The sequence below is a fragment of the Caretta caretta genome, chromosome 9 (assembly GCF_965140235.1).
Source record: "Caretta caretta isolate rCarCar2 chromosome 9, rCarCar1.hap1, whole genome shotgun sequence".
NCBI lineage: Eukaryota > Metazoa > Chordata > Testudines > Cheloniidae > Caretta > Caretta caretta.
In genome coordinates, this window is record NC_134214.1 from 97,763,407 (window position 1) to 97,782,971 (window position 19,565).

Below are 19,565 nucleotides of genomic sequence, written 5' to 3' on the forward strand. Positions count from 1 at the left end.
TCAACATCCCCTTGTTCTTCAAGTGTGACCAGCATGAACGTAACAGAGCTTGTCTCTGCAATGATTTCCTGTTCACTTCCAGATACAATCAGAGGTGTTGGTAATCCCCTTTAAAGCCTTGGAGTGGATCTGCTTAGAAGAGAGAATGCCTCTCATCCTATAATCCAAAGCAGCAGTTAGGCTCCACTTGGCTATTGTTCCCTACATTTGAACACTCCATAACTAGCAGTACAGCCCAGAAATAAGGGTTTGTGCCTTTGGGAATCATTTCTTTGCAGCTCATTTGACAAAGTAAATGAATGAAACTTAAGAGTGGTGACATACTTGACAAGAAAATGGACAAGTCAGCCAGAGTTGTGCAATTTTATTTGAAGAAAAACAGTGTTGATATCCTTAACAAAATTCTACATTACACTAAATACATGTTCCTTTGTACGATGATAAACAAGCTGTGAAGAAGGTGCACAATACTATGTACAATCAGTTTTGAGTTAAAAAAGTTTCACATTTTTACATAGTATTTACTGGACAGTCCTATGCTTTGATGGTATAATTGGTAAAAGTAAAAAGAAAAGTAACAAAAATCACAAGAAATCTCAGCTAGAAAACTATATAATGCACTATTTTTTTAAAAAAAGAAACTGTTTTCATTGCATCATTCATTTGTTTTAAATCAAACTTTGTATACGGTATTTTTTAAAAATTATTAGAATGGATTAACATTTTCAGGGACAGTATGACTGGTGTAAATGTTTTCCAATGCTGCTATTCCATCCATAAAACTTGTATTTTGGGCCATACAGACTGAGATTCAGCTTTTACATCTTAAAATAATTATGCAGTAGGTTTCTCAATACATGGTAAAAATATATCACAGCAAGGGAGATATGTTCCAAAGACACTTTGAAATTCTTCAGTCCACTTTCACAACACTGTAAATCTTACTAACAAACCAGAAGCAGGCAAAAAATCCAATCGTCCCTAAAACAAGAAGAGTGTTAAAATAGTTAGTTAACCTTCCGTACATGCTTCTGGAGCAAGTCTAGTAACAGACAATTCCCAGCAGGACAGAATATCTCATTATCCTCCAGTTACCTATCCCGAAATAAAAGTGCACTTTTAATTTTAACAATGCACAACCTGGGGCTACTAACTTATCAATTTCAAAGCTAATAAAGACTTAGGATTTTCTTGCATGATGTGCCTGTAACCCATTGAACGTGGGTACACAAATCTGTCCTTAGCAGCCATATAGATACTCTAAATCAACTAGCAGTTAATTTCCTCTACTGTATGAAACATTAATAATGTATACATATGCAAAGGCCACGTCCAGCTCTGTCTTTAGGTCATACACTACTGCAAGGCCATGTGATCTAGTGAACTGCCCACTGACTGGGAGTCAAGAGACCTGGATTCTATTCCTGGCTCTGCCACTGATTATGTGACCCCAGATAAGTCACTTCAACTCTATTTTTCCTTAATTTAGTCTACCTATTAAGGACAGAAACTGTCTTATTATGCGAGTCCATTGTACTAGGGCTGATCTTGAGTGGGGCCTCTAGACACAACCATGGTACAAATAAACATTCCAGCTGGAGTGTGGGCCAACCTACCACTGAAAATGGTAGTCCAACTAAATTTTCAAAATCCACCCTTCTGTGGAAGGGGAGTTCACACGAGTGAGCTGTCTACCTCCCTGTCAAGCTACACAAATGAAGACTGGAATTATGGTGTGAATTTCTAAGTGAAGGTAATTAGCCACTGGAACAAATTTATGAAGGGCTACAGTGCGCAATTTGGCAATTTTAAAATCAAGACTGGATGTTTTCCTAAAAGAATGTGCTCTAAGAATTGTTTTGGGGGAAATTCTCTGGTCTGTGTTATTCTGGAGGTCAGACTACATGATCATAGTGGTCCCTTCTGCTGTATAAGCAAGGGTTGAGTAGCCTGCAGAAGTTACTGAAGATTTAAGGCAGGAGTAACCATTGCATGGCAAGAAGGTGGAGAACAACATAGGGCAGAGGAAGAGACTGGCCCAGGGCCAGAGTATTTTCTGTTTTTACTGTAAAGAGCAAAGTTGTGGCTGCCTCACCCACTATCACTGTGATGGGGTGACTGGAAAGAAGGAGGGAAGACTATGCCTCCTTTTCAGTTACTGGGGACATGTGCAATGTGTCCCAAATATCCTCCCCATTAACTCAATTGAGACTCAGGGGTAAATGTGTTTCTCTCAAACTCCTGCACCAATTTCAAAGGCAAACTTTATGAAATAAGTAAGTTGTCCATCTAACAACCTTGCATTCAAGGAGATTCAATATTAAACCTCAAAACCCCTCCAGGAAATAGCTATTACTATAGGCACTTTGCACTTTGGTTAACTGAGGCACAGACGTTAAACTAGATGTCACAATTAACACCCTTCAATGGTAGGAAAAATCAGTGTTAGCTAAACAAGTTTTTAAAAAGACAGCGAAGTGCAACACTCCTATAAAGATTCACTGCACCCTTAGGAGACATACCCAGTCCACTCCATCAGAGGCTTTTTATAAACATAATTATGGAAAATAGAACATGTTCAATATCAGCTCTACAATCTTATTTATTCACCATCACAGGCACAACCACTGGAAGGAAGTTTCATGTTCTTTATTAGACTATTTTACCTTTTACATATTTATTGAATTAGCGTCTCTTTCTACCCATCTAACCACTTGCTGACCAGACTTTCACAAGTGATAAATGAGAAGCCTTTCTTCAGATGCTTCCTATTATATACCTGCTAGTTCTTGTGATACTTCATTTTGCCACATACATTTCTCATAAAGGGCTTTTGACAGCTTACTATTAGGTGCTATCGATTACCTTTTTCCTCCAAATCTTCAGTTATCATAGTCCGAAACAGTGGGGGTTGGCAGATTTACCATGCTTGATAGGAAATCATACACCAACCACAAAAGGAATTTGATTCCTCTGTGGGCTTGACATCACTAAGTCTTTCTAGTTTATAGTTGATTCTCCGACTCCTTCCCATTGTGTCCAATACTCCTGTATCTGCATTGTTACAAACTCCCCTCCCCTAGCTCATAGTTTCTTCCTTTTAGTGTTTGTTTCTCCTTATCCCACCTTCTTGTTATGTTTATAACATAACCTGCTTTGAGCCTTCTTCTGTCTCTTAAAGCAGCTACTTACTGAAGTGCTATGTTTTTCCTGCATGTTTAACAGATTAGGTATATTAAAAATCAATCAGCTTTCCTGTAACAGAAATTCAATATTTTACAGCACTAAAGTTTTAGCACAAGAATAAGATTTTCCCATTGCACAGTTCTATGAACATACGATTGCAAGTACATACAAGCTTACTATAGAAATATACTCTATACAAACCCCCATCCACTGACCCTTGTTACTCTGGACCTTCCCTACGCACCACTCTTCCCTCAAAGGAGGACTTCATTCAAAATACGAAGTTACCAAAGCCATTCCCAGTGAACAAGGACTATTTAATCTATAATCAGGTTTCTCAAGTACACCAATAGAATCACTTGCCAACTTCCCTCCCCAAATTCTGTTCAACAAATCAAAGAGAAAATATTCTCTTTCTTGGAGATTTTGCCAATTTAGATAGTAGAAGCCTAGTAGATTTATGGATATTAGCAGCTAAATCTGAGATGTATACTCATAAATGCATAAAATGGAGGCAAGTGTCAAACACCACCTGTCACCCTGAACTGCAAGAGGCACACAGATGTAGCTCAGACAGAAAACTGCTAGACACCTAATTTGGATTTTGTCCAGTAGCCTATATAATTACTTTCATCACCAGAACACAAAATCTCCCCTACCAATACTATAATGGCACATCTGTAGTTAGAGTTCAGTCACCGTTTCCATTATGAACCCCAGCATGCACTGTAATTCCTCCAACCAAACAAAAATTTCTTAAGGATTTAGAATGTGGATGGTTGTAGTGACAAGAGACTTCAAAGGGCATTTAAGTCTATGGATACCATTATTTGAATCATAAATAGCCCCTAGTTTATCGCTATCAAGTCTACTTCAAACTCAAAGATCAAAATAGTTTGAGAGGAGCTACCATGGTCCATATCATTTCAAAAATCTACCTTTAAGCATCCATAATTGCAGATTTATGATGAGTGAACTATAGCAAATCAGTGGAAAACTTTAGTGAAGCAATCTTTTAAATATTCCCAAGGTTTTTTTAAACCTGTAGGTTAAACATTTATCTGACAGACTAACAGCTCCTGTGGCTGAGTTCAGTACATTGCTTGTTTTCAGTAGTTTGATATTACACAGAGTCAACATTAGCTGACAGTTGGATTAAATTATTGTTCACAAGTAACCTGTATGTTTTCAGAGCTCCTATAACTCACTTAAAATCCTCTCATAAAAGCTGCCCACTTCTTCCAGGTTCCAACAACAAGACCACTTCTGGGGAAGGGAGTATTTCTTCCCCAACCTGGTTCACAGCTTTATTGCTATCTGAAAGGCTGTCACTTGACTTTTCTATTCTGCTTGTAAAGTCATTTATTTTCTATTGCCTTTGCAAACTTTTTAAATAAACTAACGTATTTCACTTCAACTCTGTATTGTGAAAGCCACTGCACTAAGTTGCTGTGTATGAATGACTGACTGAGCAGAACGGGCCCGATTCTTCCCTGTCTGGCACCTGATGTAGTAATTTACAGAAGTGATAAATGGGTATAAAATGTTTGATTAGGAAGGTGTCCCACGTAAGCAATTCTATGATATTGGCACTGACCAACTAGTTAAGAGTAAAATACAAACCAAGTAATACCTTGGTGAGGTGAATACAACGGAAGGAAACTGTTATTTTAAAGGCTATTTTAAAGGCTGCAGCTTTAGCTATATCATTTACTTCAATATGATGGACAAGAAGGCTGGGATTTTCAGAGGCTCCCAAAGGAGTTAGGTGCCTGACTGCCATTGTTCAAAATGTTATCAGCTAGCATGGCACACTGGTGAGACACTGATGCCAGACAAGTCAAGGCTGGCATTTTCAGATTCTCTTTCCTCTGAGCACCTCTCTCATGAAAGCCAGTCTTGAAATACAAGCACACAGCTGATAGCAGTTTCTCTCAACTGAAATCTTGCCTCGATTGCCATCCTTTGTTGCTTTATTAAAATATCATTCCAGTAATATCTGAACCAGCTTGTTAAACAGGACACCCTTTCCTGCAGAGGAGACACACTATTACATTTCTAATTTAGTATACATGCCTGGTATCAACTTTAGTAAGTTTACAACATGATGCCCAATTCAAAAAACACATCTATGTTTACCAAAAAACCAACAAGGTTATTTGTTCGTAAGTGGTCTAATTTGTTACCATTCAAAGCTCCTTCAGTTTCTTTCACAAAGCATGGTCAAAAGCAAAAGCAAAATTTTCTGAAAGAATCTGTACAGAGTCTACTGATTCAAGTTACAAATTCATGTGACTGGCTATTTAGTTATCGAAATGCAAGAACGCTTTCAAACCCAAGTGAAATATCAGATGGAACACAGAACAGGAAAACCCAAACTCTTTTCACTGTAAGCAAGTTCTACTCACTGTGGATGTTAACCTGTTTATTCCAGTAAAAAATTACTGATTTAAACAGGAAAGATCATACTTTGATCCTGAAGAAGTTCTGTTAGCACTACACTTTTATTCCACAATCTACCTTTTTGATAGGGGTAAGAGCTTTGATATACACCTCTCTTTGCCCCATACTATTGTGAAAGAGCTCAACCGCAACAAACTCCTCTTATATCCCTAAAAGGCCTTGATTTGTTCTAGAATCAAGTGTTATGAGTGCACCTTTTTATTATTTTTTATTTTAGTTTAAGTAATCCCAAGCCTGCAAATTTACAAAAATATGAATATGGATTAGGGCAGACATGCATTTAAGGAATTACTTTTTTTTTTGGTAGAGCTATCTTCAAAGGGATGTCCTTCACAATTACTTTAAGACTAACTTTCGTAGATAAGCCCTTAGAGCTCATCCATAGAAATGAAAGCATCAGCTCACTACAAACCATTATATATCTTCTCTCTAATTCTCCAGAAGTGTAAATGTAAGCTTGGTTTTTTTTTTATGGCAATTATTTAAAATTCATGAAACTGATAGTCAAGATGTTACTGAATGTCTGAAGTAACTTTCCTACCCTAAGAGGCAAAATATGACCAATACATCTGAAAACAGCTGACAATTCAGCTCTTTTTATCTTTTGTCCTCAGCTTTCTATATTGTTGAATTCTCTACCAGTAATGCATAATAGCACTTAGCAACAGTTTTCTTTCTGTGTATACAGAATGTTTGCTAATGGTATTTTTAACTGGCTAACAAATTTATTAGTAAACTATTTCTTTTTAAATTTCACTTCAATATTAAAAACACAATTACTGCACCAAGTAAACCCAAAACACTTCAAAGCAGACTGCCCTGTTCTACTTGGCTCTTCTAGCTTTATTGTTTAATGAAGACAAAAACATTCAGAGCACGAACAGAATGTAAGAAAGCAAATAGAAGAGCACTCTGCACTTGGCTGATACTTCTTATGTACCTTAAAAGCTCTTTGTATCATACTGGTTTCAATCACTGCACAGTGGTGGGTGCTTCAGAATCTCAGATTCTAAACAGTCTACCCAGAAGATCAAAACTCAATTTTGAACATGGCATTAACTCACAATTGAAAGTGATGTTCAAAAATAGGTCACTGTGAAGCAACATGTTTTGACTAAATGCAACCATTTTCTGTCCTCAAGCATAAAATTCATGTAATCATAACTATCACCATTCACATATACTTACTACATATTTATTTATTTCTCTACATTTGTACATTAAAATAGTGTCTGTTTGGATGTACACAAAAATAGTTCGATTTGGCCAGCTTCATTATATTGGTGACAGTCATTGTTTTAAATATTCACAAGTATTTGTTCAGCTTCAGCATTCAGCTCCTACTTGGCTATTCACTGTAGTCTTTTGTGGAGGCCACAACCATGTTGCCATGCACGAGCTGTTAATGAGGAATTTTATATTGGATTTCAGGTACTGTGATGGAGAAATGTTTAAAAAATGTAGAAAAAAATCCTACTGCTAATGTAACTGGAATAGTTATGCACAGTAGTACATCTACTCACGTTAGCAATCCATTAACTCACATCAGTAACTTTACTCACATTTAGAAGTGTTGGCAGGATTGGGCCCTTATTTAGGTTTAATTTACAAAGGGGGTGCTACTAAGAAAAAGTCACGATAAACCAAACTCCTCTAACCTTCATTGGACTGTGTAGGTTCAGTAGTTTACTATTCACGCAAAGCACTGATTGTTAAATTATCAGAGAGGATAAAATTCAAAAACAGATTATCAAGGACTCAAACTCTGAATTGCTCACAAATTTAAATATACAAGCCATTTTTAACTTATAAAGTTTAGAATTTGGCAAAACAGTCACTTCCTAAAGTAATGTGATTCCACACTGACTTTTGTCATGAAATGGTTATAGAAAGCAGAACTACTATTAATGTGGTTCTATAAAAGTTAACACGTGAAAATAACAATTACATATTATTGTAGTTTTTCAAGCCTCATTGGCCTTCCCATTAAGGACTCCAGGACCAACACATCTGAAGCTCTTAATACCATTTCAGCAGCTGCCATGACAATTTCAATTATTTTATATGTGAAAAGGATATTTAATTCTATCAATTTACATCTTGTAAGTTGAAACTGAAATTGGCAATGTAGCAGCTAACCTATGCTAAAACCCAGACACATTAACATATTGCTTTAGTTTAAAAATAATTAAAACATTTTTAACTATAGATTTCTTTTTTGTAAATTACAGCAGACATCTGGAGCTTATCTGTTTTGCCAGAATTTAAGTAGGGGTTTAACCAGCATCATGCCACAGTCCGTGTTTGCTTTTTAATTTAAAATGGGAAGCATTAAATCCTTCTCCGTTTTCACTTTTAAGAGACTCAACACTGCAAAGGATACAATCCACAGCCTTCCCCTCCTCTTCCCCCCATGAAAAGGGGAGGAGAGACAGACTTCAGCAGGGTGTAAATAACGAGAAGGAAAAAACATAGCAAATACATGGCAGCTAACATCATTAAACATAACTTACACAGGGTATTTGCTCACTTTGCTCAGAAACGCATACACTAATACTCCCTGCTAATTCTAGCATGCACTGTGCTGTTTTGTTACCTCAGGTGGTTATTCAACCAGTTTCAGGCACAAAAAATATCAGGCTCTCCTCCCCTCTCAGCTGCAAGGCTTAAATAGTAAGAAAGAAAAAAAAAACCCACCAACTTTTACAGTGTTCAGGAAAATACAGAAGAACTGCCTAGAAACAGCTGTATGCAATTTGGCCATATATACCTAGTCCTACCTCAGTGCAAAAGACTGGTCTAAATGACCTATCAAGCTCCCTTCCACTCCCACATTTCTAGAATTCTAGATCTATGTTAAGCAAATATAAATATTTGAAGTGGTTTTCAATAAGCAGGTAGAAGTCTTTTAGAGGTAGCAGTGAGTTATCGGTCAGTGTCTTGTAGCTCATCAATAACAGGATACTACAAATTAACATCACTAGTCACAGTTTAAAACAATCCTCTATATACAGAAGGCATTTTCCCTATAATTCTACCACTCTTGTGCTTTGGGATTCAAAGTGAAATGCCACTTGTAAGGTAGGACTGTGTGAACTCTACATCTTGCAGCACCAAGGTAACGAAAGATTATTAGAAAGATGTAATCCTGAGCATGAGGAGCACTGCATCTTGTTTTTTAACCTGGTTGCACAAGAGCCTTTCCTCTTTGGTATGAAGCTTTCTGGGCCAAATTGTCACGTCAAGCCCCAAAATTACATTTGATACCACTTGCTTATGAATGTTAAGGTAATTCTGTAGTAGATGCGCAGTTTGCATGAGTAATTTCAGAGTCCACATTTCAAAATATGGCTCTCTGTTTGGAACTCTACGACATGTGAAGTTTTATTCCCCTGAATACTCCTCTTGTTAAAATAGTGGCAATTTCTACCTGGCATCTCATTCTTCATTCATAGCCATTTGCCTTTTTACCACTTTTTGTCAGGTTTCCACAGAATAAAATTACACAGGTCTTAATCATAGATCCAAGTGTGGCAGCAGATCCAAATTTAGAAAGCAAAAGTTCCTTTTCTCCAACAGCATTTGAAGTTATCCCACAAAGTAGCCAGGCACCAAATCCACTTCTCTCCACAACTAGTATATGGCAAGTAACAAGTTGGAACGGACTCTGACGAACTTAATCTCAGCAAGTCTAGTGACAACAGAGAATGGGGTGCAGGGCAGCAGCAGAGAAGAGACTGAGGTTGGTGGTGGAAATAACCCTGAGTGCATCCAAAATACTCACATTTTTTTAATTGTGTTCTGAATGTAAATGAGGATCTTCTAAGAAGAGACGGGGAATCTAAGAAAGTCCTATAGAAGTCCTATCACTTGCTCCCAAGACTTAGATCAACTTACAGAATTAGCGTAGACCAGCCCTTAGTAAATTGTCCAAGGTTACAAAGAAAGTCTGTAGCACAGCACAGAATATAACAGAGGTCTCTGAAGTCCCAGACTTGCACCCTAATCACTGAGCCATCCTGCCTTTCTAAATTCTGAAAGTTACAGCCACAGTCACAAGAGGCCAGATTTAGACCCTCCTCTTGAACAAATGAGGAAGCCTGAAGTGAACAGCCACCTAGAAGCCTCCATAGCAAGCACCCATTGAACATGAGTGCAGAAGGAGGTTTCTTGGATTAGCCAAGTGCTTGCTGACTCACTGCAGTACTAAAGACCTTTCTGCTGAACCTGGACCTCACAAACCCTAGCCTTTTCTGTGGGGCTGGGGAAAAGAGCTGATGATGTGATCAATAAAATTCACACATTCTTCATATACTCTACCAGAAAGCTAACTTCTAGTTCTGGAAAAAATCCTGTTTCTCACATTATGCTCCAAGTTTAATTACATCAGAAGATATGAATAAAGTACATTCTAGCAGACCACAATAGGAGGTCCTGCCTGCATCTCAACAGCACGACACTGGAAGTGTCCCCACACTGTCTATTTAACAATGTGCTGCAGTACCCCATTTGCCTCATTTCAATAGGCTCAGAACTCCCAAGATGTTTAACTCCTCCACAAACTTTTTTTTTTTTTTTGGGTCAGTGTAGGGCAAGTTTTGTTCAACACATTCCTAACCCCTCTTTTCTTCTTTGCATCTGCAAGTTACGCAACATCGCATCTGCTTTACCATCTGGCATTTCAAGTGTCTGACTGCTCTGGGTATTTGGTTCTATCACATACTCAATACCAGTTCACTACCATGTGAATATTTGGACATCTTGCATTCATTATCAAGTTAAATAAATTGAAAATAAAAATTTCCAGTCCCTATACACTGCGTGTGACATTTGCAATTTAAAGCCTTTACATTTAGTAATAGTTATATTTAGCATTTAGATCACTTTACATTTTCAAAACCTTTTACAAGTATCTGTTGTAAGGATTCATTAGGTAAGTGTTAGCCCCATTTTACACACTGTGAACACACATCAAGATGCTGAGTGACTTGCAACAGTTAGTGTCAGGATTAAATCTTCCAGTCCCACATTCATCCTTCCAGCAAAGGCTGTTCTCATTTTTAGTCTCCGTTTCTTATCTTTCATTTACTTTTTTTTAATATATGATCAGCATTCCTTTCATTTTGTGACTTCCTAAGTAATTTCCAATATAAAAGCTTTTCTGTCAAGGACACTTTGAAAATGTAAATCTATAATGTTCTTAGGTCACTGTTACACTACCATGCAATAATCAAGGAAACGCAACAAGTTAGAAAAGAATCGCTGCAAATTAGATTGTAGATCTTCAGGTCAGGAACAATAAGTTATCTGTACTGTTATGTCGCTAGTGTGCATATGGTTGGGTGAGTGAATTATGGTAGCAGCAGACTCAAAACATGTTTAATTTAAAAACTGCTGTTTCTTGCAAGCGTTTCTCAACTTGACTCTGGCTAGAATGTTCAGAAAACAGCAACCCAGAAGTCCTGAAACCATTGCATTGAATTTCACCAATAATGCTGCACTTACCTGTAAAAAGGAAAAATATCAAAACCATGATCATAGTATACCCAAAGTATAAAATGGTACTAGCAGTTCCCGTTATTTGGAGTTTAGAGAAGAAGTAATGAACAGCATAGATAAAAAGATAAACGGCTGTAAAGCTGCTTGTTAAGAACGATCTCCACCACCAATGATAATCCTGAAAGAAATAATAAAGCATTACAGGAAAAAAAATCCAAGCACAAAACTAAAACTGCACTTTTATTTCAAAGCAAAGCATTATTTACAAGTGTATGACGGATTAAATTATTTCTTGGCATATTTCTACACTCATACTTTTGCTTAAACTCCTTTTCATTAAAATTATGGTTTTCCAATTGCTATTTCTTTCTCAGAGTGAATTCTGTCAGGATCTTTCAACTATGAACGTGAAATTCTGTTATCTACAATCAAGACTATATTTAGGGTTTTTCTGGTAATTGTAGAAACTGGGGAACTATAGCAAATGTCTGCTCAGTCTACAAAGTTTCAGGAGAATGTGCTGGGGACTTAATTTTTTTTTTTTTTTTTTTGCAGATTTTAAAAAGTTTCAGAATTATACATTTACACAGGATAATGTGTTAAGTAACTATTAATTCATTGAAATAATTTCACAGATGTGTAGCAGCTCTCACCCTCAAGAGTCCCAAAGCACCTTGCAAGTTTACAGATACATGGTACAAGTGTCCACCACAGAAATGCAGCCATAAGGGGCAACATGATAGTAGTTTAACTGCACAGCTTAACTATAGTATTCAAGAGTGGAAATGAACACTATGGTTGAGGACCAAATCTTCAAGACTGCAAAAACTGCCAACATACACACCCCTTCATGAGTGTACCCTCAAGACGGGATAAGTGTATACACTATCTTGGATGGAAGTTAAGCAAATTTTGTTACTGAAACTGCAGAGCAATTATAAATTACACGGGCCGCAGCACATTGGAAACCTTAACTCATGATTTATAGGGAACAATTACAAATGGGACTTCATTCTTTCACTGTTATTTTAAATACACACAGTTGAAAACGTGTCAAACTTTTTGCAAAAGTATTAGTGAAATCAGATTCAAAGCTTTCTTTAAGCCACAAGAATTATTTTGTTGGGGATTGCTAGAAAATATTTAACTAGCCCTTTTCAGTAAGGACAAAATTACTAAAACCACACAGTGTACAATACCTCATTAGTGGTCAATTTGAAAGCAACATCTCTCCCCCTTTATACTGATGACTTTGTAATCTGCCATGCCAGATATTAGCAGCACAAAGCCTCCAAAGCTGAGCACTGACATGTTATGCCCAACAGTTGACTTAAATCAAGCTGTTCATAACATTAAGAAGTGTAACATTAAAAATCCAACTGGAATGTCATTTCCTGTTTTGTGGCTCCTCTACCATTACAGTACCATCCCAGGGCATAAAACGAGAGCTTGCACTGCAGATGCAGTGACAAGGCAGAAATTGCCTTTTTTTAAAATTTAACTTGTATATATTACAAAACATAGACCAACAACATAACCAGGCCAAAGGTACATACAATCGATATACAGAATCCTGACAGGTTTCAGAGTAGCAGCCGTGTTAGTCTGTATTCGCAAAAAGAAAAGGAAGGCTTGTGGCACCTTAGAGACTAACAAATTTATTTGAGCATAAGCTTTCGCGAGCTACAGCTCACTTCATCGGATGCATACTGTGGAAAATGAATGCATTCGATGAAGTGAGCTGTAGCTCACGGAAGCTTATGCTCAAATAAATTTGTTAGTCTCTAAGGTGCCACAAGCCTTCCTTTTCTTTTTGAGAATCCTGACAATACACCCACATAGTCTACAGTGTCCAGCACTTTGCAGAGGTGGCCTTGCATAGGCATCCAACACCCCTTGCAAACTTCACTCTAACATGTCCCAGCTAGCTATGCATTGCGCTGTCATGATATATGCATCAAAATATGTTCATTTACCTCTGCACATAGATGGAAATAGCACAGCAAGACTGTAGCCTCAGAACATGTAATAAGAAGAATTATAAATACTAAGAACAGGAAACCAAACATGTAGTACATTTGATGGGACCTAAAACACACAAAAGAAATGTGTCAAATTAGTGTTCAATTTTTTTTGTTACATACCTAAGAAATAAGTAATTAGAAAACAGAACAGGCTTTGTCTGCATTGACGACATACTCCTCCAAATCTTCAGCCTCTACCCGCTATCCCTCTACCTTCATGAGTAAATACGCTGCTTACACAATTGCATTGTTGAAGTCAGGGTAAGGGCACCTCAATGCTCTAGCATCGTTTTATAAAACAATTAGACCCTGACTACATAGGCCAGGGAAATCATTCCTTTCCCCTCACCTTTCTGTCAAGGACTGTTCTCACTAGAAAGGTACTATCAGAATTTCAAATCTCAGGGCCTTCTGAGCCCTTATGCTCCATTGGCTCTCTCTAGTGCTGCTCTCCAGCATAATATCTGCCTCCTTCACATTGCTTAAATTAGTCTTCCAGCTGTCTTATTTTACCATACCACGCCTTCTAACAGTTGCTCCTCCACTCCCAGACTTCTATCCTTAGACAAATCAATCCTATTCAGCTCAAGGGTCATCTAAACGCTTGACCATACAAAAATGCACCCTTTCCTACCAAGTGCATAAGTATCTGTTTTATGAGATGTGGGAGGAAGCATTAAATCTATGTAATAATTAGAGGGATGCAATTACTACAATTTAAAGATATTTCACAAAAAAGGAATACTGGCAAATTCCTTCATGTCTCCCTCCTGGTTTTTCTGAATCCACTGTTTTGGGTTCTCCGTGCTCATTGTACATGTCCATTTTTGAACTGACAGGCCAGCCTGCCCATCAAGTAAAGATACAATACTCACCAAATACTGTTTAGAATGAAAAAAAGCTGAATAAAAATACAACCAAATGGCAAGATGCCACCCATGATGATACCAGGCAACGGCTTTGTGAAAAACGACTGCTCCGGGATCTGACGAGGAATCTGGTTTGTACGAACTGGGTGTTCAATAGGCTTTGAGAGAAATTAATACAATTAAAAAAGACAAATAACTGTAAACAACATAGTAACAAGGTAAGATAGGAAAAAAAGTGTTAAAAATTAAAGACACTTAAGATTATTATTTCCTAATACTAGCTCCTTGGAACTTGACATGCTTAAGTCTCCCATTATATTCATCCATTAGGATATGTTTTCATCCATAAGGCTACATTTTAGTCACAGATATTTTTAATAAAAGTCATGGACAGGTCATGGGCAGTAAACAAAAATTCATGGCCCGTGAGCTGCCCATGACTTTTCCTATAAACCCCTAACTAAAACTTGGGTGGGGGGCTAAGGGTGCACTGGGGCGGCCCAAGGGCGCTGCGGGAGGTGGCCCAGGACCCTGCTGGTGCTGGGAGAGGAGGGCCAGGCCGCGCCCGCTGGTGGTGGGGAAGGGGGACAGTGGCACACGGCCCGGGACCCCCAGCTGGTGCTACCTGGCTCTGCGTCCCTGCAACTCTTAGGTGGTGGACGGATCCGGGGGCTCCGCGCGGAGCTCCTGCCACAAGCGCTGCCTGCACAGCTCCCATTAGCCAGGAACTGCAGCCAATGGCAGCTGCGGGGGCAGGACCTTCAGGCACAGGCAGTACACAGAGCCTCCTGGACCCTCCACCGCCTAGGAGCTGCAGCCCCATGCCAATGGGAGCCGGGGAGCCCCCCACCGCTCAACCCCTAGCCCTGAGCCCCCTCTCACACACCCAAACTGCTGCTGGCCGCTGCAGAAGTCACAGAATCCGTGACTTCTGTGACAGACTCGCAGCCTTAGCCATACGCCACTGAGCTAAACCAAATCTCTAAAGATGACAAACTAATGCACAAACCAATAAACAGTGATTTTTTGGAAATGCCACTGCAGTGATGACCTAGTAAATTTCAGCATGCAGGAGGGAGAGGTCTTTATTTAGTTTTTGATGGAATTACTGATTTTCTTCTAGATGTGTTAACCTTTCAGAAGACTGTAGCACACATACTGTGCAGACAAGAGGAATGTCAATAAAGATGTGTTCTTAGAAGAGATCCTGAATGGCCAGAAAAATATTTTGAAAATCAGTTTGTATTCTTGTCCATCATACAAAAAGATCAGAAGTTGGAAAACAGTTCATTTCAGAATGGACAGCCACATGCATCTTAACCAAATTTTGGTGTTGACAGCTAACACACTAACTCCGCATGAATAAATACTTGATGTTAGAACAGAAAAGTATTATACTGAGTGGCAGATAAGACACACTTAAACAATGCACTCAAAAACTACCTTTTCTTTGAATCCAAAATATGCACCAATGAAGGTTAATGGGACAGAAATTCCAAACCACATTGCCAGGATAGCAACCAGTGTGCCAAAGGGGATGGCAGCTGATGATCCCTTCACCCACAGAATAAGATTCATAATGAAGAAATCAGCGAAGACAATACTGAAAAAAAAACCCAAACAAAAAACAGAATTTTCTCACTAGCAGCGTAAAATCGGAAGAGAATTAAATATTTTTAGGTGGTTCATAAAACTAAAGGATTATGAATATTCACTTGTAGTCTATGCAATATTGTTTCACCACTAATACATAAAAAGTGGTAATTATCACCTGCAACAGCTAATTGTCTTTAATCTTTAGAGTCTTTTAGCAATAAGGCCACTTATTTGGAAGACCTTTAATTGGCTATAAACAAACCGAGGGAACGTGAAGAGCCACTACCATAAAAAAAGTTACATGGTCTGTTTAAGCAAACACTCTCTTGACTGTACTGTACTTTGCCTGCCCTTCCTTTCCCATCACTGCTAATTGTCTGGTAATGCTTTTAAATAGCTCTTTTCTAACGAACCTGTTATTCCTTCTGCCAAATTCAGTCATTGCTGGCAAAACCCACTGTTCAAGATACCACAAACTACATCAGAGCTACCACAGGCTAATCCTAGAAAAAGCTTCTTGTTACAACCAAATCTCTCTTCAGCCATAGGACACAATATATAAAAAGTGAACAAAAAAAGTGTGCTAGTTCAACAACATTACATCTTTGTACTACTTTAAGAGATTCACAGTTTCAAAGGGAGCTAAGCTACTGAAGCAAGAGTGTGTTATTGCTTCGGTTTAATCAGCATTATACCTTCCATTTTCTCAAAAACATCGATAAAAAGGAAAAAACATTCAGAGTTTACTAAGCCCTAAAGGCTGGTTTTCTAAGCCTGAAGAAGTCCTCTTTGACAGTCTTCTTGCACTTTTAGTACAGAATTGTGTCACAAAGCAAACAACTTTCTCACCCCATTTTATTCCCCTAAACCCTCCATTTAAAAAAAAAAACAAAGTTTTTAAAGACTTCTATTTTGGAAATTAAGATGTAGGTCATGCTCACCTGCACCCTTTCCATATGCTTTCTGAAAATCCTTTCAACAAATGAGACTGAAACCCAGTTTTAATTATTTGAGAGAAGTGATTAAGATTTCAAACATGTTCCATCCAGTAATAAAGCAATAAAATACATTGCCAGGGAACCTCATCTGGGAATCTGCATGGATTCCCACCACCCAGGGTACAGGAGAAGATTCAGTCCCAGGAAGGGGCATTGTAAAATGAACCACTCACTGGGACTCATATGCAAGAATTCTTGAAGTAGAATTTACACTAGTCTCAGACGAAGCTAAACATTCCATTGTAGTGGACAACATCATGCAAAGAGAAAGCAGTGGGCAAGCCAAATATTCCTATGAGTAGCACCCTATAAATGTGTAATCAAATGCAGTTAAAGCAAACCCTACATGGTGTATTTTAGACCTTGTCCATGTCAGTAATCCAATCTCTGCTTCTCCCCTTCCAAAGATAAAGGAAAAATACTCTGTATATAAACTCAGCCTACTGAGAATATAACTGCCTTGGGCTGTTTATGACATTATGCGGTTTCACTGAACAAGCACAGCATAATCAAGACATCTGTTCTTATTTTACCAACCCCAATCATTCTGCTTCCTCTATGAAACTGAATATATTCTGGAATTTAAATTATCAGCATGATTTTTTTTTCTACAGATAAATATCCTCTGCACTGTGAAGATATCTAAATGACAGCAGGGAGACTGAAGCACATTTTGTTTAGGAATAAGATTTCCACATAGAAATACTACAGATTCAGTTGTCACCCAATACATCAGGTTTCATTCGATCCAATTCTAGTTTATTCAAACCAAGCCATGTTTTATTAATTCTATTTTTCATCTGTCTTCATACAAAGATACAGACGTTTTGCTGAAAACAGATCTTGTTAAACTCCATTCTGCAATAGGTTATCCAGAATAAAAATCTGAAGCCAAATTCAAGATATTTACTGAACACAAAATCAGAAAAATTGCTTTAGCTATTCACAATGCCAATAATCTACTATATACATTCTATACATTTATTTTCCACTCTACCACCCACCCACCCAAAAAGCCGTGCCAAGGACTACCTCTAATAGGCAACCTTCTGTCTTAAAGGACCACTTTAAATTACCTCTACGGTTTCCAGTACAATTATATATATTACATTAATTTTAAATTTTATTTTTAGGTACATAGACACAAAAACATACCTGAAACCCTAGTTTCCAAATGAAATGTTCCTAAACCGAATTTTAAAAGCTATACATGAAGAACAATGTGGTGCTCTACATGAACTAGTCTCTAGTCCCGTCTTTAGCAAGATTATTCACTGCAGTAGCACACAGCTGCTATTTTAGTCATAAAAATAATTTTGTATAGAACACTAATGTCCCTATTATATAGTTTCACCAGAAGAACATTCCAATATATTCAAGATACAAACAACAAGATAAAGTGTTTGTACCAAATTAGTAAGGAACTAAACTTACAATCTCAGACCTAACCCTACTTCCTGTATACTAAGTACGAATAGTGTGACTGACTACAATGGGGATAGGATCTAGCCCTGATTTATAAAGGTGCTCTTAGCAGAATAGCTTTTCCAAAAAGCCACCATAATAAGCCATGCATTTACAATGAAATATAGTCCCTACTAACGTTAACGTGAGTATCTAGAAAATACTGAATGCTGTAATCGAAGAGCTGTTGTATTATATCAGGATTAATTGCAGCAGCAACAATACAACTGAGTCAATGGTTCACAAATTTTTCCATCTTAGAACAACAAAAAAACATTTCAGGCCCCACCTCCATAGTGTTGGGACTACTTATGAAGGAAGGGAGGGGTGGTCATGACCCCCAGGTTGAAAAGCCATGTTCTACAACATTATGCAATTTGCAAACTCTCCAAATACAGGAGATTTACAAGCTTTTCTTCCCACTCTAAAATGTTCTATGTAGAAAGGAAAATAAAGTAGGGAAGCAATAAAGGCAACGGCACAGCCCCTGAAAGAGTTCTGTGCTAAGAAATCAGTGTTTTTCTTTATTTGTGGTAGAGTTATATACAAGAATACAGGAAAGAACAATTGCATAAGAGTAAGGAACAAAAAGTACTGACCCAGGGCACAACAGAGCTGTCAGCAAAACATTTGTCTTCCACTTTTCACCTCGAAATGCTGAGGAATAAGTAAAAATCATTACTAGAGAGTTTTAAATGTAACACCTCTTATAAATATTTTGCAGTATGACAGCAAGGAGCAGATCTGATATCCGAGACACCAGCTCCAACTTGAATCACATATAATGCCTGGCAATGCTGAATTTAACATGCTGTATCATATGAAATAAGCAATGGTACTTACTCTTGTACATTCTAGCAGATACATAACCAGCAGGAGTTCCCAGCAAGACCCACAGTACAACTGCACAGGTCATCAAAGCTCCTCGGTTGGCAGGAGAAAGAAAGCCAAGGCAAGCTAGAACTAAAGATGTGAAAAGACAGAATAAGCCATTTATCACATTTTATTAGCATATTCTATAGCTCACGCCACAGCACATAGGTTTATCCAGTTCACTGAGACAGCATATGTGTATGTATACATACGCACACATACCAACTCGTCATAAGTGCACACCACTCTGGGCATAACTGAACTAAATGCTTGTGTATTTTTACCTCATACTCAAAAGGCTAAGATTCCTGTGGCTAAACGGCTTCAAGAGAGGCACATGGTTGAAGTCTCTGCTCCTCCAACAACTATACCATGAGATTTCAGCTCGGAAATCAGCTTTTAAAAGCTTAAAGAATGATGCTTCTGTAAGAGTACATTTATTGCATAGGCAACCATAACAGTTTAATACATGCCATAAGAGTCGTCCAAGAAAAGTAGGCCCAGAGTAGTAAAAAGCAGTGATTTATTCTTTAAAAAGGTAGTTATAAGAAGCATGAAGATAATAGAACTGGATCTTAAGTAACCGATTTAGA

General features: G+C 37.9%; 1 protein-coding gene across 1 annotated transcript in view; it reads right to left on the bottom strand.

Annotated features, from left to right (window-relative positions):
* Positions 1-349: 349 nt before the first annotated feature.
* The window catches only part of LOC125642887 (transmembrane 9 superfamily member 2), a 41,401-nt gene continuing 22,185 nt past the window's right edge, over positions 350-19,565 (bottom strand). Inside the window, exons 11-17 of the mRNA XM_048864808.2 lie at positions 18,943-19,062; positions 18,699-18,756; positions 15,485-15,644; positions 14,048-14,199; positions 13,125-13,236; positions 11,155-11,326; positions 350-981 (exon numbers count right to left, since the gene is read on the bottom strand). Of these exons, the coding sequence (XP_048720765.2) occupies positions 914-981; positions 11,155-11,326; positions 13,125-13,236; positions 14,048-14,199; positions 15,485-15,644; positions 18,699-18,756; positions 18,943-19,062 (842 nt within the window). The 3' untranslated portion in view covers positions 350-913. The remainder of the gene's footprint in view (positions 982-11,154; positions 11,327-13,124; positions 13,237-14,047; positions 14,200-15,484; positions 15,645-18,698; positions 18,757-18,942; positions 19,063-19,565) is intronic.